Source organism: Cydia amplana, chromosome 24, assembly GCF_948474715.1.
Source record: "Cydia amplana chromosome 24, ilCydAmpl1.1, whole genome shotgun sequence".
NCBI lineage: Eukaryota > Metazoa > Arthropoda > Insecta > Lepidoptera > Tortricidae > Cydia > Cydia amplana.
Genome location: NC_086092.1, coordinates 8,207,666 through 8,234,474, shown reverse-complemented (window position 1 = coordinate 8,234,474; position 26,809 = coordinate 8,207,666). Strand labels below are relative to the sequence as shown.

The 26,809-nt window shown below is 35.7% G+C and overlaps 1 protein-coding gene across 1 annotated transcript in view; it reads right to left on the bottom strand.

Annotated features, from left to right (window-relative positions):
- LOC134659273 (serine protease filzig) overlaps window positions 1-21,241 on the bottom strand; it is a 38,751-nt gene extending 17,510 nt beyond the window's left edge. The window contains exon 1 of the mRNA XM_063514924.1: window positions 20,721-21,241. Within this exon, the coding sequence (XP_063370994.1) occupies window positions 20,721-20,817 (97 nt within the window). The 5' untranslated portion in view covers window positions 20,818-21,241. The remainder of the gene's footprint in view (window positions 1-20,720) is intronic.
- Window positions 21,242-26,809: the final 5,568 nt, after the last annotated feature.

Below are 26,809 nucleotides of genomic sequence, written 5' to 3'. Positions count from 1 at the left end.
CGCCCCGGCTTCGCACGGGTTAACAAATTATACATAAACCTTCCTCTTGAATCACTCTATCTATTAAAAAACAACCGCATCAAAATCCGTTGCGTAGTTTTAAAGATCTAAGCATAGGTACATACAGACAGACAGGGAAGCGACTTTGTTTTATACTATGTAGTGAAGTGTTCCTTTGATTTTAGCTATATATGTTAAGTGTTCCTTTGATTTTATCTATTGTTAATAAACTTTGACTACTTATATTAACATTTGACTATTAACTAAGCTGAAATGGGACTGGGCAGGGCACATCTGCCGAATGCACCCAGAACGCTGGGCCAAATTAGCCACGGACTGGATCCCACAGGATGGATCTCGGGGCAAAGGAAGACCCAAACGGAGATGGCGGGATAACCTTGATGCATTCTGTGTGGAGTGGCGGGAGTGTGCATTGGGCAGAGTCAAGTGGCGGGAAAGAGGGGAGGCCTTTGCCCAGCAGTGGGACACACCAATTGGCTAAAGAAAAAAAAATTAACAAGGAAAACTGCGGTTTGATATAAAAATCCAATAAAATCGATATAGATATTCGCCGATGGCACGCTCGCCGCGCTTGCCGGACGCGAGAATCAGACCGTGCGAGAAACGCATACCGCTACGGAGAGATCCATTATGTGATATTATTACACCTGTTAGGAAGTAAAAATATCTACACACACAAACAAAAAAATCTTGAAGATAAATATCCACACAAACAAACACAACAACAACAAATGTTGTGACTATAAAGTCAAAAGTTGTGCAGGTGGGCTATTGAACTCTGCGAATTCGCGTGCAATTACAAAGGCATACCGATACGGAGAAATCTATTATTGGATGTTATTACACATGTTGAGGAAGCAATAATATCCACAATTACACACACACACACATACACACACACACACACACACACACACACACACACACACACACACACACAATTTTACACAAACAAAAGAATCTTGAGATAGAATATCCACACAAACAAACACGACAACATCAAATGTTGTGACTCAAAAGTCAAAAGTTGTGCAGGTGGGCTAATGAATTATGCGAATTCACGTGAAATTACAAACGCATACCGCTTTGGAAAAATCCATTATTGAATGTTATTAACTTATTACACCTGTTGAGGAAGCAAGAATATCCACAATTACACACACACACACACACAAACAAACAAAACAATGTTGCGAAAGAACACCCACACAACAACAACAAATGTTGTGATTCAAAAGTCAAATATTGTGTAGGAGGGCTAATGAATTCTGCAAATTCTGGCCGATTCCAAGTACAATTACAATTATTACAAAGCAAGTATATAAAAAAATGCTTGTGCTGCCGCCCAAAGGTAAGGAGATATCTATGTACTTGTTGAAGAAACAAAAGCACACACATGTTTTGAATGTCAAATGTTATTCGGTTGAACAGCATAACGTCTGGATCAACAACATCAAAAATTTTGAACATTACCCTCATATTTTGACCTATAAGTAGTTCGTTGTTTTAGCATTGTTAGACAGAAAACCTTAATTTTATAATCGATTGTACAAAAAGTAGGATCTACAAAGTAGGTATGTCACACACTGGGTGAGAAGAGAAGACAATTGATCATTGTTGTTGGTAAAAACTCAGGAAATCGTTTCACAACAACCTAGATGAAATGTGGAACGAACATATACTATAAAACCATCGATGTTAGTTCTAGTTACTTACCTACTAAAGAATGTGTAAGATAAGGTTGAACTGTGACACCTCCACACAATACGAAGTGGGGAAAAAGTTGACATTATGTGTATCCCAGTAACCCCAGTTACATCTATAAGTGGGGGCTAATGCAACATATGTAGTTTTTATATTCGGCAAAAGCCGATTGAAAAAACCGGACAAGTGCGAGTCGGACTCGCCCACCGAGGGTTTCGTACTTTTTAGTATTTGTTGTTATAGCGGCAACAGAAATACATCATCTGTGAAAATTTCAACAGTCTAGCTATCACGGTTCATGAGATACAGCCTGGTGACAGGCAGACAGACAGACAGTTATTTTGGCCCTAATATTAGGTGAAATTTTCAGCTTGGGCTAATGAAGTGAATAACGTTAACTCGATATTAACTCAACTATAAGGAGAGTATCGAACCAAGTAAATATTTAAGTTAATTGACCTAAATTGGAAATACTTTCTAGTTTTATCTTATCTTTCTCTAAGCAATGACATAGCGGTCTTAGAGTCGTCTCTCGGCCTACGCTTCGTTAACCATACTTTTACTCACAATTGTAATTGTAGTAAAAATGTTATCTCCTTATTTAATTATTAAAGTACACACAAAATTTCTCTCTCCGCACAACTTTCGTTTTTCGACCAATGCTCTGGCGCACACGAAATCATGTCAATGTCATTTTGACGGGTTGTTGAACATGGCTGCAGGTTAATTGTGAGATTAAGTATACTGACTGCCGTCGTGGGTGACATATGGGCATTTTCAGAAAAAGTGTACCATTATCCTTTAAAAAAACATAATTTTGGGTTATTTCCACTAGGAATCACGACTAAATGGGCGTTTTTTTGTAATCCCAAACACTTTTTTTTTCAAATTTGGGATTTTTTAATGTTATTTCTACTCAGAATCACGAGCTCTTTCTATCCTAATAGGAGAAAAAAAGTGTTCCAAAATTTCCATACATTTTTCGATCTTTCCATTACGCGACCGCCATACAAAGTCTATGAAAAATGGTGACGGAAGGGAAAATAAAACCTTAGCACACTTTTTTCTCCTAAAAAAAATCCCAAATTTGAAAAAAAAAGTGTTTCGGACAACAAAAAAAAACGCCTAAATATCAGTCTCCAACTGAAGTCTATTTTTTTATTCGGTAGACTAAAATGACATTTCATAGTATGAAATGACATTTTATGTTCATACTATGAACTGTCATTTCAGTCTACCGAATAAAAAAATAGACTTTAGGGAACAAATTTATGAAAATACATGTTTTGATTTTTTTTCAAGTACTCACACTACTAGAGTCTGTACGGAAAGAGAAGAGTCGTAGAATGTATTGGACCCCATACATATCAGGACTCTCCTCTTTCCGCACAGACTCGAGTAGTGTGAGTACTTGAAAAAAAAAACATTCTATGACTCGTCTCTTTCCGCACTCTATGTTTTAAACTATAAACTGAAATAGATACCATATACTAAAGAAAATGTGACCAAATCCACTGGTGGTCGAGGCGGGAATCGATCCCGCGTCTTCAGCCAACTATTATTATTAAAAAATAACTTTCGGAATTGACAGCGAAAGCGCGAAAAAAAAGCGCTGGTGGCCTGGCGGTAAGAGCGTGCGACTTGCAATCCGGAGGTCGCGGGTTCGAACCCCGGAACCCCATGAGTTTTTCGGAACTTATGTACGAAATATCATTTGATATTTACCAGTCGCTTTTCGGTGAAGGAAAACATCGTGAGGAAACCGGACTAATCCCAATACGGACCTAGTTTACCCTCTGGGTTGGAAGGTCAGATGGCAGTCGCTTTCGTAAAAACTAGTGCCCACGCCAATTACTGGGATTAGTTGTCAAGCGGACCCCAGGCTCCCATGAGCCGTGGCAAAAATGCCGGGACAACGCGAGGAAGATGATGATGACAATGCATCGTAATTCTGAGTCAAATAACCTATTATAATAGCAACTTTTTGAAATATTGGAGGCCGATTCTAATGTAATAATTGGTTATAATTAGATGAGATAGATGATAGTGCTCAAGGTCGTATTATGGTAAATTTAAATCGGCCTCCTGGTTATGTGTGAAAAGCGTAGTTATATTTAATACCTAATCAATATATAGTTGGTCAAGCAGATCTTGTCAGTAGAAAAAGGCGGCCAATTTGAAAAACCGGCCAAGTGCGAGTCGGACTCTCGCACGGAGGGTTCCGCACCATCAACAAAAAATAGAGCAAAACAAGCAAAAAAACCGGCCAAGTGCGAGTCGGACTCGCGCACGGAGGGTTCCGCACCATCAACAAAAAATAGAGCAAAACAAGCAAAAAAACGGTCACCCATCCAAGTACTGACCGCGCCCGACGTTGCTTAACTTCGGTCAAAAATCACGTTTGTTGTATGGGAGCACCACTTAAATCTTTATTTTATTCTGTTTTTAGTATTTGTTGTTATAGCGGCAACAAAAATACATCATCTGTGAAAATTTCAACTGTCTAGCTATCACGGTTCGTGAGATACAGCCTGGTGACGGACGGACGGACGGACGGACGGACAGCGGAGTCTTAGTAATAGGGTCCCGTTTTTACCCTTTGGGTACGGAACCCTAAAAATGTAGGCGCGAGGGGACATCGTCCCATAGAAAATTTGAATTTCGCGCCTTTTTCTACTGACAAGATTTGCTTGACCATCTATACTTATATTTGACCGAGCGTTAGCGAAGGTCTCCGTTTCAGTTTGGACGAAAATGCTTTCGTATGTCCGGATGTTCTACTCTACAGGTTGCATTCCTCAACTGATTCTCGTGAAATTTTGTGAGCAGGTTCAAGAATTAAATACATTTTTGGTTAATTAAGTTTTCGGAGTTTTTTCATAATGGCGGAGGTCTACACATAGTCACTATAGTTAATTAAGTACAGCTAATTGACAAAGATTTCAGTTAACAACCACATAAAATAACCATATTTCGGCCATTCAAGTCAATTAAGTAAGTAAAACTGGAACATAATCTACATCTATAAAGTAATTAATATACAAAACGGGCCATAAATCCATAGACCATCATCATTTGAAACCGCAGATTGTTTCTATTACGCTAACGGACGATACCCAAATAAAAAAAATGCGGTCAACTGCCATAGACGATACCTAACCTCAATGCAATACTAAATAAATGTACTAGCAAAAACTATATTATTGTTGTAATACATTGCGCTTTTTAAACAATCTTTATAGATCACGCAAAAGTTATACCTGTACGGATATGATGGTCGTTCTTGTCTACGTGACAGCGTGATAAAACGGTGTCCGTCACTTTCTTTCCCACGGTGTTAAACAGTGACAGTTATTTTATCACGTGGATAAAGATGGATAAAGCTATCCATAATAGGCTGGCTGGGCCATATATTTATTTAAAGTTGCACACTAGAAAGAAGAAAAGAAAGAAAGAAAAATAATTTATTCCTACAACATGACAGTAGCCCTCTATACTATCTATTCTCTTTGCTACAACTAAAAATATAAATTACAATAATTTGTTTGACACGTAAGCTACACTTATCCTAGACACTATTTGTAAAGAAGTTTAATTTACAATATTTTGATTTGGTAATTTTTATGTTATTTCTATTCAAGCTGTCTATAAACACTTTTTAACATTTCTGACAATACAACAAAAAATCGATTTATAATTATAATGAGGAGATCTAACGAATGATGAATGAATGAAATTATACTATACAATATACACACAAGCAATGCACAAATCCAATGTTTTGTTGTGTGCAAACCCTCTACACTGAATGTCATATTATCATGTCTACAAACTATTTACAACTAAAATACTCAATGGAACGCGTGCTATTCATTAGAATCGTTCCAATGCAAGTTTCGTTCAAACTCAGTAGCAACCAGTATAAGTGGACTCTCTTACTACATCTACAAACATTAAAGGTTAGATAGATAGATAGAATACTCTTTATTGAAAAACAAACAGTTTATTCGCTGAAGAGCGATCTCTTCCAGACAACCTTGGGGGCGGAAACAAAGCATTTAATAAAAAAAGAGTAGCTGTTACAAAAAAGTTTACAAGGGGTCCAAGATGAAAATCGTTGATATAGAACTCCAATCGAAATTTGAATAATGTATATGACACCGTAAGATTGTTAACCCGTTAGTTTGCAGTCTAACGTAGGTTAGGTTAGTTTATAACTTCCACAATATTTTTTGTGATAAATTCCCTACGGTCAGTTTATAATTTAACTAGCGAGATTATAAACTGAGAAGTGTTTACAATAGGGTATTTGACAATTTTTTATGAATGGTATCAGTCGATCAGGTTTGTTTTGAGGATCAAATGTCTTATGGGACCCAGTGTCTTAAAGCAATGCAAAAGTCACAAATGATGGTCAAAATCTGGCACCCGCACTTTACTGACGAAACGCTTCATAGAAAATGGCAATACATCGTGACGTCATCATGTAACGTTAGAAGCCGTTTCGATGTATGGAAAATAAGGAAATTGCGATTTTGTCGGTGAAATATTGCGTATATGTATATGGTTGCTGTACAATATTTATAAAAAAAAATGTAAGGAATCGAATGGTATCATTATTCTTTTCCTATTTGGAAGTAAAAATATTTTTTTTTTGAAACTTTAATGTCTTGTATATTTTTTTATTTCCACATATTTTTTAAATTTCCGTTGTATTGTAATAAATTGCTTATTTTCTATCTATTTAACTAGATTTAGTTATAAATACAACATGTGTCAAATACCCTATTTTACGGTGTCATATATAAAGTCACGTGGGCTATCGTAAGATCGTATCATCGGTCATGCCGATACATTTTTCTTTTTATCATTTCTCGGCGTACGGTTCATCTTGGCTAGGCCCAAGGTTAACATACACTAGTCCATTCACGTGTGCCGGCGCAGCCAATGGGAAGCGCCGCCGTAGAAAGTAAAGGCAGGTCGTCGAGAGTGAAAATGGTGTTAGAAACGACCGCAGGTGCAATTTGTGGAACAATGGAGGTTGAAATTAAACGTTGAATTAAGCCTGAGTTGACATTGAGCATTAGGGTCAGGTGTGTGTGATATAGCTGTTTTTTGTGGCTATGTAGCTACATAGCAAAATATCATTGTATACAGTGTCATGGAACTTGCTAACTATGTAAACAAAAGTAACTAGTAAATTGATATTCAAAGGCAATTTTAATATGGCGGTTTCTTTACATAATTATAGCAAGTTCCATAGAATGACACTTTATTTCAAGATATCATTGTTATTTATATTATTAAGCCTGACAAGTTTATATTTAGCCATGAGATAGTGTCGCTACAGGCAGCTTTCAATATGTATTATATAGTCATAAAATGTAATAATATACATATATATATGGAAATAATCTCCTCCCTAACCGGCACAGACTAAAAAAGTCTGAACAATGTGTGTGGTACATAGGTCCTAGAATTTATAATCGTTTGCCAAATAATTTGAAGTCAGCAGAATTATCAGACAATATGTTTATTAGAAAGCTAAAGGAATATTTAATAGATAAGGCGTTCTACTCATTCGATGAATTTATGAATCCAAACAATGTTATATGTGATTATTGAAATGAGATACTTATTATTGTTAATATAACATTAGGATGTAAATATGTATAATAAAATTGACATGTAACTTACGTTATGAATAAAGAAATTGAAATTGAATTGAAATTGAAATATAAAAATACTTACACAACACAAACAAATCAAATTATTTTGTTAAATATTTTGATTTGTGTTTTTTAATTAGTCACACTACTTGAATCCCTCCAGTGGTAAAGGCACATAATTCTAAGCAGGAATAACCTTAGGATTTATTACGCACAAATATGTTGTTTTTTTTTGTTAGCCTGGTTTAGTGTTCTACTGCTGGGCAAAGGCCTCCCCTCCTTTCCTCCACTCAACCCTGTCGTTTTTATTTTCCCGCCAATCCGGATAAAATGCGTCTAGTCCAAGTCGCCCCGCCATCTGCTCTTTAAAATGCCAAGCAGGCCGAGGTTCAGGTGTTCTCTTTTGCCAAAGATAATTTGAAATATACGCGAATTGTCAAAGTAAATTATGTAGTCCGGATCCCTTTGTTTGACATAATTATCGAAAGTCATAATGTAATGGTTGTCAGATTATCATTAGTCATAATTCTGAAACCGTTAACTTTTCAGGATTTTCTTTAGGTTATCCTAGAGTTCGTTTAGGTTAGGTTTTTTTAATGTCAATTTAGAAAAGTTACGCGTTTCTGGGAAAAACCAAATTATGACTAACGAAAATGCGGATGAACAATACATTATGACTTAAAACTTTATGGGAAACAATAGAGACCCTATGTAGCCACAGTAAATTTACTGTCATCTTTCGACAGAAGAGTAGAACTTTTAAAACGCCACTGATACGAGTATGTGTTAAATTTGTTAAATATCAAAAAGTGTCGCCATCTACTCAAGACTAGGCCAAAAGTATGGTGCAATCTCGATGTCGTTCCTCGGGCCTAAAACTATCTCCATATCAAATTTAAATCAGTTTAAGCGTGAAAAGGTAACACACAGTTAGACAGAGTTTGTACCTACTTACTTTAGGATAATATTTTTTTTCTATATGTTGTGTGTTTACTGCAAGAAATATTATTAAAACATTTAAAACTCTGTCGATCTTAGAAAATTGCTGCCAACTATACTTGTGACCGCTATGCCACAAGACCGTAACGTTGTGACTTACGACCACGGTTGTCTGGAGGAAATTGCGTGTTTACAAGCAATTAGTTATGCATTTCTAACTTAGATTTGCATGCGATCTTATTTATTATGAAATATATTTATTACGCAATATGTTATCGTACCGTTCATATTTTCGAAGAGAAACGTAGAAATGTTTATTTCCGTATGTACAGTTGTCATCAGATATAAGTATAAGAGCTCAAAAATATCTGAACATGCATTTTAATGTGCAAAGAGGTATACTGTTCAAATATTTTTGGACACATTGGATGTTTGGGATGTTCCATATTATCTCAATTGAAATTGGTGTGGTAAATATGTGGTATTTGAAAATAGCTGGTTACGTATGAAATATAACAACAGTAGGTACAGTAAGTACCAAATTAATCTTCAATAATTTTAATGGTTTTATATTTTTTATTTTTTGAATTGATTGTTTTTGATTATATTTTCAAATGTTTTTGTTGTGTAGTTTTAAAATATGTATTGTTACCTAAACAGTAAACATAAAAAAAAAATGTATCATATTCACAAAGTTTGTAAGTACAGATTTATATTGAATGAATCCTGAAAAAAAATACATAAAAATGTAAGTCTTGAAATTAGGTCAATCATTTTGTATTCCGACCATAGGGTCAAATAAATCACACCACAAGACTCGAATTTCGAGCGAGCTGAGGTCACGGTGGCACTTTCCCGGCATCTAGGTCGCCGCTCCTTGCGGAACAGGTATTTTTTGGCCCGGATCAAAGAGAATTAAGAAGACATAGAGTGATCACTACATACATCAGTTTTGTTACCAAAACGACTATTATTTTTGTAGTCGGCATCTAGCGTCAAGTAGCGGAATTATCAGTACTGCTACTCGACAATAGATTTCGCGGCGAACGGAAAATCTAATGCTCAACGATTTTCAGCTAATATGATAACCGGATTAACCGGATCTCTATTTTCAACTACCTACTTCTGCTTATAAATTAGTTATAAATTGTAGAGCAATACATTTTTCATCAGTCGCGACTCATGTGACATCTAGTGCCGAGTAGCAGTACTGATAGTTCCGCTACTTGACGCTAGATGTAGACTACGAAAATAATAGTCGTTTTGGTAACAAAACTGATGTATGGAGTGAGCACTCTATGTCTTCTTAATTCTCTTTGACTTAATTCTCTTTGCCCGGAGCAAGTATTTTGGCTGAGAAACGCGTGATGTTACTGCTTAAATAATGGTCTCGTAATTTCTTTGGAACTTGATAAAAAAGGCGTTGTCGTTATAAAATTCTTCATCACAGAAAATTGTCAGAGCGACACAAATCGCTCTGAGAAAAAGGACGTATAGAATAGAATAGAATAGAATAGAATATTATTTATTTCAGTATAAGTACACAGTTATACAATACATACACAGGAAGAAAGAAAAGACTTATAACTAACTTGTCACTACACTGAAAAAGGTGAACACTCAGCATGATGCCGGGTTCTACTGGAGTAGTACCTGTTGGTCTTCCGTTTACACCTGTAGGGAGCGTAGTTGCGCGCTTCATATTTATTATATAAAAACCGGCCAAGTAGTGAACTTAATTAGACTGCTTGAACTTAATCGTTACGTCACGATCAAGTACTAATACCGTTTAGTAAGGGGTATAGCGGGTAGATTACGATTGTCAGACTACGAATGTCATTTCTTACTTTTGTATTAGTTTAATGCAATGGGTCTCAGACAGTTGACACTCTAAACTTGATCTATGATGATGATTTTGCTAACCGTCGCAGTGAAAAAAAGTTTGCGATAAGAATTACCGAAGAGGTCAATAAACCCACCCTGTACCCATATGGCCCCGGGTCACTGACCTGGGATGCAGTTAGGTTGAGGTATAAATATGCATGCTGACCACATTATGTGGTCGGCTGGCTCGTGGCTACAAGGAAACAAAGTATCCTTAACACATTCATTGCCAAGAACACGTGTTTGTTCATTTTGTATTGAAAATGGGACGCTTGGCACTGAAAGGCCATCTGCATTTTGTAAATTCTTATTTTGAACAGAACAGTTGAGACCACGCACACATTAAGATGTAAAATTGTAAATAGTAAAATTTAAACGCAACTGCCAATATGTCAACGTTTTCCTAGCGCTACGCTCGTAGCCGATCCCACCGCTTTTCCGCTTTGTATAGGACAGCGACTACTAACAGAGAGCCCGCCGAGCGGGTTCCAGGTACTCAACGTGTTAAGTAAATACAGGACGGCCCAAAAATGCGTCAACATATTTCTTGTTGTTGATTATGTTTAACAAACGTTGTTTATTAAAACTAAAGGAGAATATATTTTATTAAATAGCACATTTTATTTTAGTTACATTATTGTAATTTGTAAAAAAAACATGTAGGTAAGTAAGAAAAATATTCATAAAATTGCATTATCCCTAATAAGAAATTCTGCAATATCGCTAAGACAAACTTTCTTTTCTTTTCTAGACAATATTTGTGTAAAGCTTGTAAAACTTCAAAAATATCTACACCCCTTTCAATTTACCTACCAAATATTTCATAACTAGGGACCCGCCTCGGCTTCGCACGGGTTAACAAATTATACATAAACCTTCCTCTTGAATCACTCTATCTATTAAAAAAACCGCATCAAAATCCGTTGCGTAGTTTTAAACATCTAAGCATACATAGGGATAGACAGACAGCGGAAAGCGACTTTGTTTTATACTACGTAGTGAAACTCTAAAACCTTTTACGAACCATTTGCCAAGTAATCTAATCCTTAGCACAAGAGCTGTTAAATATTGACGTGACCAAACAGCTAGACAGACAGACATTCCAGAGTGTTATCTTTCGTCCTGTTATGACTTATGACTCAATGATAAGATCTCTTTAAAATATTTTAGGCCATCGTACATCTATAAGATTTCCAATAGGGTATTTTCCTGTATTTAAAATAAATTATTTTACACCATGCATGAAATAAAGCACCAGATAATTATTAGAAAAACATAGATAGCAGTTATTTTTAAACACAAATCTTATTTAATAAATCGGATAGAAATATAAAAAGTAGGTGAGTTGACCGTGACGTCACGATGTAATGCTTCATATATAAATTTAAAATTACATATTAGCAAATTTCTATTGCCGCTATAACAACAAATACTAAAAAATGAATAAAATAATTATTTAAGTAGGGCTTTACAACAAACGTGATTTTTAGTTGTTTTTTGATCCATATTACGGAATGGTACAGAACCCTTCGTGCGCGAGTCCGACTCGCACTTGGCCGGTTTTTTTTTACAAAACATATTTTAAAACCGTCATGCAAAATTAATGCAAACTACCATAGAGTTAGAAAGTAACCGTATACATACATAACCACATCAAACATTTTGTCAACCTGTGGTGATGTGGTCTCACGTGTGTTTGAACTTTCTCGATCGTTTGTAAACAAAGTGATTAAACTGATACTTTCCTGTCACAATTTCACCTGCTAGTGCCAGTTTGTGACAATATAAATATTCTTTTTTTCACACCTCATAAACATTTGTACTAAAATATATAGTAATATGCGTAGGAAATATAAAACAACAAATATCGAAGACTCCATACATACAGTGGAATGTATTGGGCCCCAATATAGTCTACGAATCTTCACTTTTCGCACATACTCTAGCAATAAGTGCCAACAGGAGTGGTCATTTCTCCATACAAACGTAGGTACTCGACTGTTTCCTCCGTGGGGTTTGAAGCTAGAGCAATGATTTTTTCAACACAGATTAATATTATCAATATCTGTGTCGGACCGTTTTGGTTTTTTTGATATTTTTGTTTTTTAAGGCGCTAGAACCCTTCAAAAATGGCCAAAATGGCCTAATTGACTATGCCGCAATGCCTCTCATTGGTAGTCAAAACTGATATCAATTAGCCAAAAAAGCAAAACGGTCCGACACAGATAATTTAATAATCATTTAGATTTCCAAATTTGGTTACAATTGGTTAAGTTTTGGAGGAGGAAACAGTCGAGTACGAAACATCGATTTTTGAGATTTTTACGCAGGATTTTTCGCCTTATCATTATCGCACTAGTTTTAGGAGCCGCTTCCGTTAGGGCCCGGCCACATGTCAGCGGTGCGGCGCCGCCGCCGCCGCGCGGCGCGGCACCGCAGAAATCTGCGGCACCGCAAACCGCTCTGCGGCGACGCCCGCCGCAACGCAAAATTTTGCGGTGCCGCGCTGCGGCGCCGCAAAGCGGTGCGCGGCGCCGCGCGCGGTGCCGCAAAGCGGTGAGTTTCGCCGCGCGCGGTGCCGCCGAGCGGCGTGCGGCGCCGCAGATTTCTGCGGTGCCGCGCCGGTATTTTCTTTTGAAATGATTTGCATCTTCATTCATTATACGAAGATATGGGTTCACCCAAAATTTTCTTTCCAATTGTTTTTTTATTTCTGCGCCTTCTTAATAGCGCTGGCAGTACACCGAGAAATTCAGTAAAATGTTGCAAATGATGTCAAAGGTATGAAAATCGGTACGATTGATATTTAGGACATTTGAAACAATTTGACCCGAAGCACCATTAAATAAAAAAAACGAGATGAGTTATCTTTTTTTTGTATGGAATTTAAAAAAAAACTGTTTTGAAACCTATCGTGTGTGGTATTAAACGAAAGGGCTTTCTGAGCCGATTCCAAAATATCATATCATTACATTTCAGTCATTTTTTTTTAATTATAATAAAAATAATTTTCAAAACATACCAAGTTTGGTCTTCTCCAGATACAATACCGTTCAATATTTTTTTGTAAAATATACCTCAAATTATACCTAATATCCTCATATCTAACCCTAAGAAAGCAATTTTGAAAATAATTACATGAAGTATTTTTTTTTAATTTTTCAATTTTACAAAGTGTGATCTACGAATCTCTCAATTAAATATTTAAATAGAAAGCATAGTTTTTCCAGAAAGTCGCTTATATCTCGGAATCTATAAGTCGTAGTAAAAATTATCTATGTAAGAATTAACTGAGAAAACTCACCTTTAACCCCCCCCCCCCTTTCCCCGAGTTCTCCACCCCCCACTCATGAGAACTTTTTCTTACTTAAAGCTTAGATATTACCAAAGGAACATGTAAACCAAGTTTCAATACTCTTATTTTACCCGAATGACATTATGAGTAATTCGGCAGGGGTATTATTACACTTTGTAAAATTGAAATAGTATTTTATGCAACCGTTGTTTAAGAGAGGTCAAAAAAGGCGAATGGCGTGAGTAACAATTTGAGGCGAAGCCGAAAATTGTTAATAAAGACGCCACGAGTATTTTTTGACTCCGTTAAACAACGTTGCATACAAATCTTTTTCTACGACCAAGCACTTTGAAAAAAAAATTGTAAATTTAACAAATGTTTTTCATTCAACAAAAATAATACTTTAAACAAGTGGAATCATATAGGACATATATGTAGGTAAACAAACCAAAAGTATACAGCTAAGATACGCGACCCGGCCACCGCGCCCCGCGCCCCACGGCCGTATGGTCAGCGACACCTTCTAGTAACTCATGAGGCCCTGGTACTTGCTCTTAGTTAAATTACAATTTTGGATAGTTTTTTTTTCTCTATTTTGGCCACAGTAGCCTATGGAGACTAACAAGCAACGCTAAGGGTGTTCGTAGTCTATGGATCTTGCTATATTACGGGTATCACATGCGCGTTTCTGACTTCTGAAGGAATTTTATTGTTTCTACTATAGAACCTAATGAATATTTTGTAAATTGGCAGCAATGCACTTAGTACTCATCTGTCAGAGATGACAATTAAAATTAGGTTGACAACAATGTATTTCATACAATATTTTTTAAGTGGTAATTACACGAAGTATCGTAAAAGTACCAAAAAGATACTGCGTGTATGCACAAATACTTTTTTGGGGAATAGACTAAAGACTTGTCTTGACAACTATAACATAGGGGTTTAAATGTGTGTGTACGACCTTTTAAATGACAAATAAAGGTACGGGAATAGAAAAAAATTAAACAAATATACTAAATGTAAATATTTTCAAAATTGCTTTATTAGAATTAGATATTTATTTATTTATTTAATCTTTATTGCACAAATGAAAATACAAACGTACAAAAGGCGGACTTAATGCTAAAATGCATTCTCTACCAGTCAACCTTCGGGCAAATCAGATAACTTGTAGGCGGTGCAATATCATGTTATAATTACAAAACAAAGTAGGTACCTACTTTTACACAACTAAACAAATACAATGAATATAAATAATAAATAGATATAGATATGAGGATATTAGGTATAATTTGAGGTATATTTAACAAAAAAAATTCAACGGTATTGTATCTGGAGAAACCCAAACTTGGTATGTTTTGAAAAATATTTTTAATATAATTAAAAAAAATGACTCAAATGTAATGACGTGATATATTTTTGGAATCAGCTCAGAAAGCCCTTTCGTTTAATACTACACACGATAGGTTTCTAAACAATTTTTTTTTAAATTTCATACAAAAAAAAGCGGCCAAGTGCGAGTCGGACTCGCCCATGAAGGGTTCCGTATTTAGGCGATTTATAACGTATAAAAAAAAACTACTTACTAGATCAAGTTCAAACCAATTTTCGGTGGAAGTTTACATGGTCATCATATATTTTTTTTAGTTTTATCATTCTCTTATTTTAGTAGTTACAGGGGGGGGGGGGGGGGACACACATTTTACCACTTTGGAAGTGTCTCTCGCGCAAACTATTCAGTTTAGAAAAAAATGATATTAGAAACCTCAATATCATTTTTGAAGACCTATCCATAGATACCCCACACGTATGGGTTTGATGAAAAAAAAAATTTTGAGTTTCAGTTCGAAGTATGGGGAACCCCAAAAATTTATTGTTTTTTTTCTATTTTTGTGTGAAAATCTTAATGCGGTTCACAGAATACATCTACTTACCAAGTTTCAACAGTATAGTTCTTATAGTTTCGGAGAAAAGTGTCTGTGACATACGGACGGACAGACAGACGGACAGACAGACAGACATGACGAATCTATAAGGGTTCCGTTTTTTGCCATTTGGCTACGGAACCCTAAAAAGATGACGTCATAACTGCTCTCGTTTTTTTTATTTGTTGGTGCTTCGGGTCAAATTGTTTCAAATGTCCTAAAGATCAATCGTACCGATTTTCATACCTTTAACACCATTTGCAGCGTTTTTTGGCGAACCGCTATCGCTATAACAACAGCAAGAGTAGAACACGTGTGAAAGGATCCATGTCTGATTAAACAACTGGTAGTCGAATTTTATTCTTTACTATGCAGCGTGGCATCGCACGCGGCGCCGCACGCCGCTTGGCGGCACCGCGCGCGGCGAAACTCGCCGCTTTGCGGCACCGCGCGCGGCGCCGCGCACCGCTTTGCGGCGCCGCAGCGCGGCACCGCAAAATTTTGCGTTGCGGCGGGCGTCGCCGCAGAGCGGTTTGCGGTGCCGCAGATTTCTGCGGTGCCGCGCCGCGCGGCGGCGGCGGCGCCGCACCGCTGACATGTGGCCGGGCCCTTAGCGAGTCGGGTAGGTATATTTACCTGAAATATTTAAATCTCAGCTCCTGTTTCGTCTTAATTTCTTAGACGTTTCGTACTGTACGTGTACACTGTATGCTGTGAAACGAATAGCCCATCCTCAGATGGTGTAACGATAATAACACATCATTACTTACAGCTTTTTTAGGGTTCCGTACCCAAAGGGTAAAAACGGGACCCTATTACTAAGACTCTGCTGTCCGCCTGTCTGTCTATCTGGCTGTCTGTCCGCCTGTCTGTCTGTCTGTCAGTCCGTCTGTCCGTCTCTCTGTCACCAAGCTGTACCTCATGAACCGTGATAGCTAGACAGCTATTTTCACAGATGCTTCGTGCGCGAGTCCGACTCGCACTTGGCCGGTTTTTTTATTTAAATAATAGACAGGTATAGAGGCCAAGGCCGTAACGAGATTCTGGATGCATTCTTTAGGAGTAACAATATCATACAGATTGGGACGTATTAAAGTGGGATGAGATTTCAACGCTTCAAGGCTTCAACGATTTCAAGGCTTCGCACGGGTTAACAAATTATATATAAACCTTCCTCTTGAATCACTCTATCTATTTAAAAAAACCGCATCAAAATCCGTTGAGTAGTTTTAAAGATCTAAGCATACATACAGACAGACAGCGGGAATCGACTTTGTTTTATACTATGTAGTGATTTATTGGTCATTTTTGCATTAGTAAAATTAAGGATCATTTTTAAATTATGTTGTACAAAATGTACTGATTTTCCTAGTGTTTCTAGACTTAAATATTTGCTGCCATCGTTTCTATTGTAAATGTAATTATACATTTTTTCGTTCGTTTTTTAGCATTAGAAAAAAACCATCTTGACGTGTCTTTTTATTGTAAAACACTTGTGAAAAATAAGTCACGGCAAATATGTACTTACGATTATTTACATTATTTTGCTTTCATAGTAATAGTTACTTTTTTTAAAGCGTTTTTCAATTAAAAGACACGTCAAGTTCGCGCCTTTTTTTTAATGCTAAAAAAAAGCTAACTATAGTAAGAATAATATCATCATAACGTTATAAACTCAATGAACCATTCACAAGTCATTCACGCTAGAGTAGATTTCCAATGCCCGAGTACAAAAAATCTTAACTGATGGTCACGGTCATAAACACCTGTACATTGTTTTCAGCTTTTTATTTTATTTTTATTTTCACTCTATGCCATTGGAATAAATCTAATACCTTTAACCGAGCAATTCTTGTTTATTTATTTATTTATTTATATATATATATATTTCGGGGATCTCGGAAACGGCTCTAACGATTTCGATGAAATTTGGTATATAGGGGTTTTCGGGGGCGAAAAATCGATCTAGCTAGGTCTTATCTCTGGGAAAACGCGCATTTCCGAGTTATTATATGTTTTCCGAGCGAAGCTCAGTCACCCAGATATATTCATAGGTAATCTGTATACTTGTATATCGTCGGGTGACAAGTAAAAGTCACTAAGTACTATCAAAAAATTAAAGTAACAATGCACTTTATTACACTTGTAACACGGTTTATTGTCCAATAATTTTAATGGTGTTAGTTAGTGACTTTTACTTGTCACCCGACGAATATTAACGATTAGTTTAACGATTATTAAAATTCAGAGATTTATTATTTTTTATTCAGAGGGATTTTAACGAGATTTAAGGATTATTAAAATTCAGAGACGAGATATCATTAAGATATCATTCGGTTTATTTATTTATAACCAACTTTACATTGACAGTTCAACCAAACATGCGAGTTATGGGTTACAAACGTTACTTAAAACGTTAAACGGGAAACATATAAAAACTCAAAAATGCGATCTAGATCGATTTTTCGCCCCCGAAAACCACAACATAGCAAATTTCATCGAAATCGTTAGATCCCCGAAATATATAAATGTACAAGAACTGCTCGTTTAAAGGTATAAAATAAGATAAGATAAGCTGATGTCAATGTCAGTATACGTTCGGATCGGCTAAATCGGCTTGTGGGAATTCTAAATTTTAACTCTTTCCTGCAAAAAATTTGATTTCACACTAATCAGGTAACTTCTACAGTGTAAAATGTATGTAAGTATAAATAATTTATAAATGGAATTTATTAATAATAATGTAATTTATCAAATTTTATAGTTTAATTTATTAAAACAGAGATCAAATAACAAAATAAATTCAACAAGATTTCAACATTCATTGTCAATTATAGTGTGTAAAAGGACTGTGGGCCCGATTTGGATTTGGATTTGGACATTTATTAGATATCTTTTAGACATCGCCAAGATACGATAGCGATATGTTTAAGATCTAACCTGTCACATTTGACATTTCCGCGATTCTGGAGATACTCTTGAACGATTTCCACAAGATATTACTTAGAGATCTAATTCACATCTAATAGATATCTAACACGATCTATCGTAAAAGTGACATTGGTTGCCCGAATTGCGCGGCAAAAGAGAACTAGTTGAAATCTAAACTATAACGTATCTAGAATGGATACGTACGACACGTACTAGTGTCGTATCTTGTGAATATCTTGAAGTTCGAATACGGCAGTCTCATTTCAAACATAGACAGAGAAAATCATACTAGCTTTGTCTTAGACTAGTACTAGCACTCAAAAGAAAAGAAAAAAGGATGAGTATAGTTTTTTTGTTCCTATTTCCTTACAAATTGGTTTGACTAACTATATATGACTATTGAAATCCCCATCGATATGCGTATGCGCATGCGCAGCGGGGCGTCGGATCGGTTCCCGAGTGATAACACAGTCATATTCCTTTCCTGCTACTTAGGATTTTATTACTAGACTTAATTGAGATTAATGTCATATTTAATCGAATCACTTATGCGTATTAACGTGGAGTTTTTATGACCTTAATTAGGTGAAATGAAGTTATGTGATTTTTTTTTTTTTTTTTTAATAATGTGATAATTAAGTTAGGTGTTCCGGTAACTTAATATTTAGTGATTTTGCCGTGAATTTTTGATATCCATGAACTTAAAAACTTCTTAGAAATTGGATTTTTATAATTGTCATATTTAGTTGTAAAAAAAATCTATTGTTCCGGACGTTCCGGTTTTAATTTAATATGTATTATAATTAAGTTATTAATTTCTAGATTGACTTCTTATATAAATGTTGAAATCTATCAATAAATATTAATTATCTTATTTATATCGACTGACTTATTTATCTATGGAATTATTACAGAAATCTTCCAAATACATTTTTATTTTCTAAAACATTATATTTACTTTTATGATTCGTTAGGGTCAAATTTGTTAGAATTAGACCAAGATAAGTCTGCAGCGATTTTGGTAGCCCAGACTGTGCAAGTGTTATTTCAAACGTCAAACTTCTATGAAATTATCACGTATAAATAACACTTGCACTGCAGACAGTTAAAATACCTACAGTTAAACGGTAGTATAGTTCCAGTTTATTAGTAATGTAATGAAAGGTTTAAATAACCGAGATGTGAGTAAGCTGTCGTTAACTGATAAGTAATGGGGTATAAATTAAACGACAGTTAAGTGGTGATTGAGAGGCTTTTAACCTGATACGGTTTAACCTGACATAATATCACCTGTATTATGGTGACCAAAAAAATTGTTGATATAAGTAGATTTTAGCTGCGGCAATTTGATGATAATTTTAACAGGTTTTGCGTTTGTGTATTAAAGTTTATGAAGAATATTTTGATGATAATACGTTTTATATTAATTAAATGATAAAATGTTAAATGTTATTAAATAGTTAAATGATTTTAATTTTAATTTATACAGTCATTTTAAAGAACAATATTCTGCACGTGTGAAGTGAATATTAATAAGAAATACTAATTAATCAATAACTGGTATACGTGAAATATACTTGGTCAACCAAATCTCGCCAGTAAAAAAAGGCGCGAAATTCAAATTTTCTATGGGACGATATTCCTTTCGCGCCTACATTTTTCAAATTTGCCGCCTTTTTCTACTGACAAGATCTGGCTGACCAAGTATAAAAAATATTTTTTTTTTGCAGTTAAAATTATGCGATATCAATTATAAGATTTATAATAATTTTTTTATTAAAAATCTTTGTTCTTCTTAGTGAAGATAAATTAATTTTTTCATGGAATTGCTCAGGTAATATTTTTCCAACAAAAACTTACGTATGATAATTTTTGATAATCTTCCTTATCCTACATATAATTTGCCTTTTAATTATTTAGTACCTCGCCTTGTATAAATAAAAATGTTGTTTTAAAAAGCGATTTCTCCAAGCTAGAGGTATACAAACAACGTGGTTTATATGCATATTTATTTAATTTTTATAAAATTATATTTCAGTCAATCTATGTTTGTTTGATTATAATTAACTCTTAAATAGGTTAATTAATGACTTATATTCTGTTAAATATCTGGGAGACCGAGCTTTGCTCGGAAAACAGATTAAAACTCAAAAGTGCGCGTTTTCCCAGAGATAACACCTAGCTAGATCGATTTTTCGCCCCCTAAAACCCCCATATAGCAAATTTCATCGAAATCGTTAGAGCCGTTTTCGAGATCCTCAAAATATATATACATATAAATAAATAAATATACAAGAATTGCTCGTTTAAAGGTATTAGATTAGATTAGATAGATAAATATGTACTTACCTCTTTCATATTCAATAGCTCCACAGCCCAAAATGTCCAAAAATATCACTAAAACCACGAAACAATTCACTCGAAAAACACACTCCCCAACTGTCATGGTGACGTTTAAATCCCGCGCAAATTAAAAACAAAAGCTACACATACCGATGCCTAAGTCTAGGCATTTTTTTTAATTATTTTTTTTCAGACGAGCGCTCGACTCGGCGTTTGGAAACCCACTAGCCAACTGACCAACTTAATGCAGTAAAATAAGAAACATACATATTACAAGTATAGGAAGAAAGCGACAGGGTTGTATAATTTCTCCTCATTACAATCTCAACCCAATTTCTATAACCTTAAAGTTGAGAATAGCAGCTGTGTCTTGGATGGGACTCGGCCGCAGTTAGTTGTAACTTGCTAAACGAGTGAACGGTGAAATGAGAAATTGTGAGAGACGGACGTATGTCCGAGGGAGATGGGTAGACATTTCTTTTTACAATGCGGCTCTGTAGAGTTTGGAGTTGAGAAAGTATTGTCGGGTTGATGGTACAGTCGACGTCAAAGATAGTTTACACTTTTGCACTTTACTCCTTTGTAATAAGCTAATAAGACAAAACATTAAAACATATAGATGGTCAAACCAATTTGTCAGTAAATATGAACAAAAAGACTATACTCATCCTTTTCTTTTGGGTGCTAGTATTAGTGTAGGACAAAGATAGTATGACTCTCTCTATGTTTGAAATAAGACAGTCCTTTGACACACTATATCTTTGACGTCGACTGTACCATAGATTCGGTGCGTATAAGTTTTTTATTCGTTATAGGCTGATTAACTAATTAATAATATAAAAAATATATACGTAGGTACTTTTATAGATGGTCAAGCAGATCTTGTCAGTAGAAAAAGGCGGCAAATTTGAAAAATGTAAGTGCGAAGGGATATCGTCTCATAGAAAATTTGAATTTCGCGCCTTTTTTTACTGACAATATTTGCTTGACCAGCTATAAATAATATTCTTCAATATCAACGCAAATTTTTGTATTTGTTACTTACTTATAATAGTTTTTTTTAATATTTTGCTTTTTGTCTTTGTTATAAAATAGAGTTTCTAAAATTTTCAACTATTCTAAACTATGTAAGTAAATAAGTTTGTAACACGGTACGTGAAACTTACACGTTGATTTATATTAACATTCCTTTATTTATTTATTTATTTATTTATTTATTTATTTAAACTTTATTGCACATTAGAAAAACTTATCGTACAAAAGGCGGACTTAATGCCAAAAGCATTCGTTTTCATTTATTCGTTTTTTTGTACTTATTTTTATGAATAATTGACCACTTGAGTGTACCTAAACGTTATATTTATTTTATAATGATAATATACGATACATTCTCTACATAAATAACATATAGCTGGTCAACCAAATCTTGTCAGTAAAAAAAGGCGCGAAATTCAAATTTTCTATGGGACGATATCCCTTCGCGCCTACATTTTTTAAATTTGCCGCCCTTTTCTACTGTCAAGATCTGGTTGACCAAGTATACATAAAATATTTTTTAACCTCCTGAGTCCCTGAGGCCTTTATATAGTTATTTGTACAACAAGAGATCAAAGTTTGATATTTCTTCGAGTGCTTATTTTGAGTCCCGTGCAAGCGAAAGATTCTATACGAGCGTAGCGAGTGAATCTAATTTAGAATCTTGAGCGTAGTAAGGGACTCAAAAGCGCACGAGATGTAAATAACTTTGATCTCGTGTAGTTCACAAAACTTTTCACCTCAGCAGTGAGAACATATTAGAGAACCCGAAAAATGTATTCCTTCTTCATCACTTACCTCTATTCACTCATGTTTTCTTAAGATATACCAACAATTAAATTTTCACCTCAGTAGCTCGAACAAGGGTACCTTGCTACTTAAAAACAGTGAGCAAAATCGCATTTTGCTCACTGAGTGAGCAAAATTGCATTTTGCCCATTTTGTCTCACTCAGTGAGCAAAATGCGATTTTGCTCACTGTTTTTAAGTAGCAAAGTACCCTTGTTCGAGCTGCTGAGGTGAAAAAGGATTTTTTCTACTCCCGTACCTTTATTTGTCATTTAAATGTTTTATTTTTCTAAGCGCCCTTGAAGTTGTGAACATACTGGGTAATTTTATTTTTTTTTAAATTCCATTCAAAGATCTAACGATAGTAAATGTTACCATACTGAATTGGGCTATCTATCAGCGTAGCACACAAAAAAAATCAAGCATCTACCGCAATAATTCACGTCACCATAAATAAAAATCTCATCGTACTCGGCGATAGGTGAAAAATTAAAAAAAATCATAACTCCGAAAATACGAAAAATCGCGGAACATACGAGGGGTATTCAAAATATTCTCGGTATGAGAATGAAAACAAACAAGTACGAAAAGTTTGATATTTTTATTTTTCAATATACTCCCCCCCTATGTTCATACACTTAAAAGATCGATCAATTATTTTTTTTAATCCCTCGTAAAAATATTTTTTATCTTTCGTGTAAAAATGCTCCTCCACTGCCGCCTTCAATGCTTCATCGTCAGAAAATTTATTTCCACGCAGATCCTTTTTAAGATTGGGGAGCAAAAAGAAGTCGCTGGGGGCTAAGTCCGGACTATACGGTGGGTGAGTAACAGTTTTAAACCCACATTCAACAATAGCTGCCTTGGCAATATGAGCAGTATGGACGGGGGCGTTGTCATGCAGAAGCAGAATACCTTTGGTTAACTTTCCTCGCCTCTTTTCTTTAATTACATCCTTTAATTGAGGTAGAATGTTAGCGTAGTACTGTCCTGTGATATTTACACCTTTTTCTTTATAATCGATTAGTAATACTCCTTCACAATCCCAAAATATCGTGGCCATGACCTTGCCAGCTGAAGGGATGACCTTGAACTTCTTGGGATGAGCTGAACCCTTAATGTGCCACTGCATGGACTCTTGTTTACTCTCTGGGTCATAATGATGAACCCAGGTTTCATCTCCAGTAACTATTCTTTGCAGCACCTCATCAGGATTTTCACCGCACAGGTCAATAAAATCGGAACAACAAGCTACACGCATGTCTTTTTGATGCCGAGTCAGCATTCGCGGAACCCATCTTGCACTTACTTTTGACATATTAAGATGGTCATGTATAATATCATGTACGGTACCAATAGAGAGATTGGTTACTTGTGCTATAGATTTTACCTTCACTCGACCATCTTCCAATATAAGTTTTTCCACTTTATCAATATTTTCTTGTGAAGTAGCTACTACAGGCCGGCCAGGTCTAGGGTCATCTTCAATACTCTCCCTTCCGCGTTTAAACTCGCTTGACCACTTTTGAATGGTAGATAAAGAAGGAGCAGACTCACGGTAAACACAATCCATTTCCTCTTTTATGGTTTTTTATTTTTACCCTGTTTTGTCAAGAATTTTATCACGCATCGATGTTCTAATTTAGTTAACATTGTCAATTCGCACATGATGTTCATGTTTGTTCAGCAATTGCAGAAAAACAAAAGACTATCTCGGTTCGAATTATACTTTTTTTTAATGTCAATGAATAAACCTTAGCGGCCAGTAACGAAAGAAATTTTAGAAGAGGTCGTAAGATATCAATACCGAGAATATTTTGAACGCCCCTCGTACATGGGGGTGATTCAGATAGCCCTCTAGGTCCTCTACCTCCCAGCTTCAGTATATCACTACGTCTTGGGACACCCTGTATAAAAGTACCTAGATAAGGTAGTAGGTAAACAGGTCTCTTAGGTATCAACACAAAAGTCGTCCATATACTAGTATCCGCTTACAATCAGGCGAGCCATGTTGTTTTCATCATCAAAATAAAAAAAGCCCAAGTTCAAAGTTACAGCGCCTATTTATAACATATCGAGCATGGTAACGGAAGAATCTCACTTTTTTAACAACCTGTATTACATAATTCGTCAAATATAACCCCTTTCTATCATTAGAAAGAGACCACTATACATCAGAAATACTATCACAATCCTTTACAAATTTATCTTTGCGGGTGGCGAAATACCAAACTACAGTAATTCAGTACAAAAGCGTTTGGAAGCGCTGGTGGCCTAGCGGTAAGAGCATGCGACTTGCAATCCGGAGGTCGCGGGTTCGAACCCGGCTCGTACCAATGAGTTTTTCGGAACTTAGGTATGTACGAAATATCATTTGATATTTACCAGTCGCTTTTCGGTGAAGGAAAACATCGTGAGGAAACCGGACTAATCCCAATACGGGCCTAGTTTACCCTCTGGGTTGGAAGGTCAGATGGCAGTCGCTTTCGTAAAAACTAGTTCCCACGCCAATTACTGGGATTAGTTGCCAAGCGGACCCCAGGCTCCCATGAGCCGTGGCAAAATGCCGGGACAACGCGAGGAAGATGATGAGTAATTCAGTACAAAAATGTCACTTAATTTAAGACGGTGGCGACTGGCGACATCGCCAACGGCAAATGTAAGTTGGGTCCTTTACAAACTTACGTTTGCAGGTGGTGAAATTTTGAACTCCAGTGGCTCAGTACAAAATTGTCAACTGTTGTTAGACAGTGGCGGCATGCCAACGGTAAATGTAAGTTGGTTATATATATAGAGTTGCTAATTCGATGGAAACGGTAATGTAATGACGTCGGTAGTGAATCGATTTGGCAGGAGCTGGTTTAACCGAGTTTGGAAAAGGCTGGTTTTTTTAAGGGTAAGGGTAAGGTCTGTGCCCTTTGGATACTTGGAAGCACAGATGTGCAAGTTGCGGAAAGTTTCCATAAAATTCTATAAATTCTCGGAAATTTCATGAAACTTTCACTAGGAAATATGAGAAAATTTAAATTTAAAATTGGAAAGTTTCAATTCTCATACAAAAATGTAAGAAATTTTGCGAATTTTTCCTACGTTAAATTTCCGAAACATTTCGCAATTACGGAAAGTTTCCTTAGGCACATCAGTACTTGGAAGGATCGTCAGATAGTTACGTGAGAATCGTCAGTAGAGTCAATAATTTAAGTGTTAAACTTCATTGGAATACAAAATATATAGAGGAAATTGATATAGTTGGTCAAACTAATTTGTCAGACAGTAAGAACCAGGAAAACTATAGGTACTCACCCTTTTCTTTTGGGTGCTAGTACTAGTGTAGGAGAAAGATAGTATGATTCTCTCTGTCTGTTTGAAATGAGACAGTCCTTTGAAAAACTATAGATGTCTATTAAATATTAGGCATAAAAACAGGAAGTCATAATAAGTGAAAGAGAAATAAATACACAGAGAATAACTAAATATCAAATCTATAACAGACTTTTAAATAACTGGTACTTAATATAGTACTATATTTTACAGTGTGTTTTTAGATTAAGTAATTGTAATTTTAAGTTGTTTTATTTATTGTTTTTGTCATGTTTTTGTACCTTATATAAATAAATAAATAATAAATAAATATTATAGGACATTCATACACAGATTGACTTACTCCCACAGTAAGCTCAAGAAGGCTTGTGTTGTGGGTACTCGGACAACGATATATATAATATACAAATACATAGAAAACACCCATGACTCAGGAAAATATCTGTGCTCATCACACAAATAAATGCCCTTAGCGGGATTCGAACCCAGGACCGCGGCTTCACAGGCAGGGTCACTAACTCACTACCCACTAGGCCACACCAGTCGTCAATTCAATTATATATGGATAAATAGTTATATTTTTTGTACATAATAATATAATGTTCGGACGAGTATTAGTGGCACTATCGCGCGTTTATGTTTTTATAAGTGCACTGTTAAAACGGTGTTTTCTATAATTTTTTACGCATTATACGTCCTGTCTAATGGAAAGCGGTTACCGCAGCCTATGGAAACCTTTTCTACGGTTTAATACTGTGGATGACATGCCTATATGTGACGTTATCTATGAAAAGGGACCTTATTGTCGATGGCGCTTACGCCATTATTAACGATGCTCCGATATAAATACAATGCCGCGCGACGCTGTGCGGCATAGGCGCCATCGACAATAAGGTCCCTTTTCATAGATAATGCCCCATATGTTGGTGAAATAACTAATTATCTGCAGGG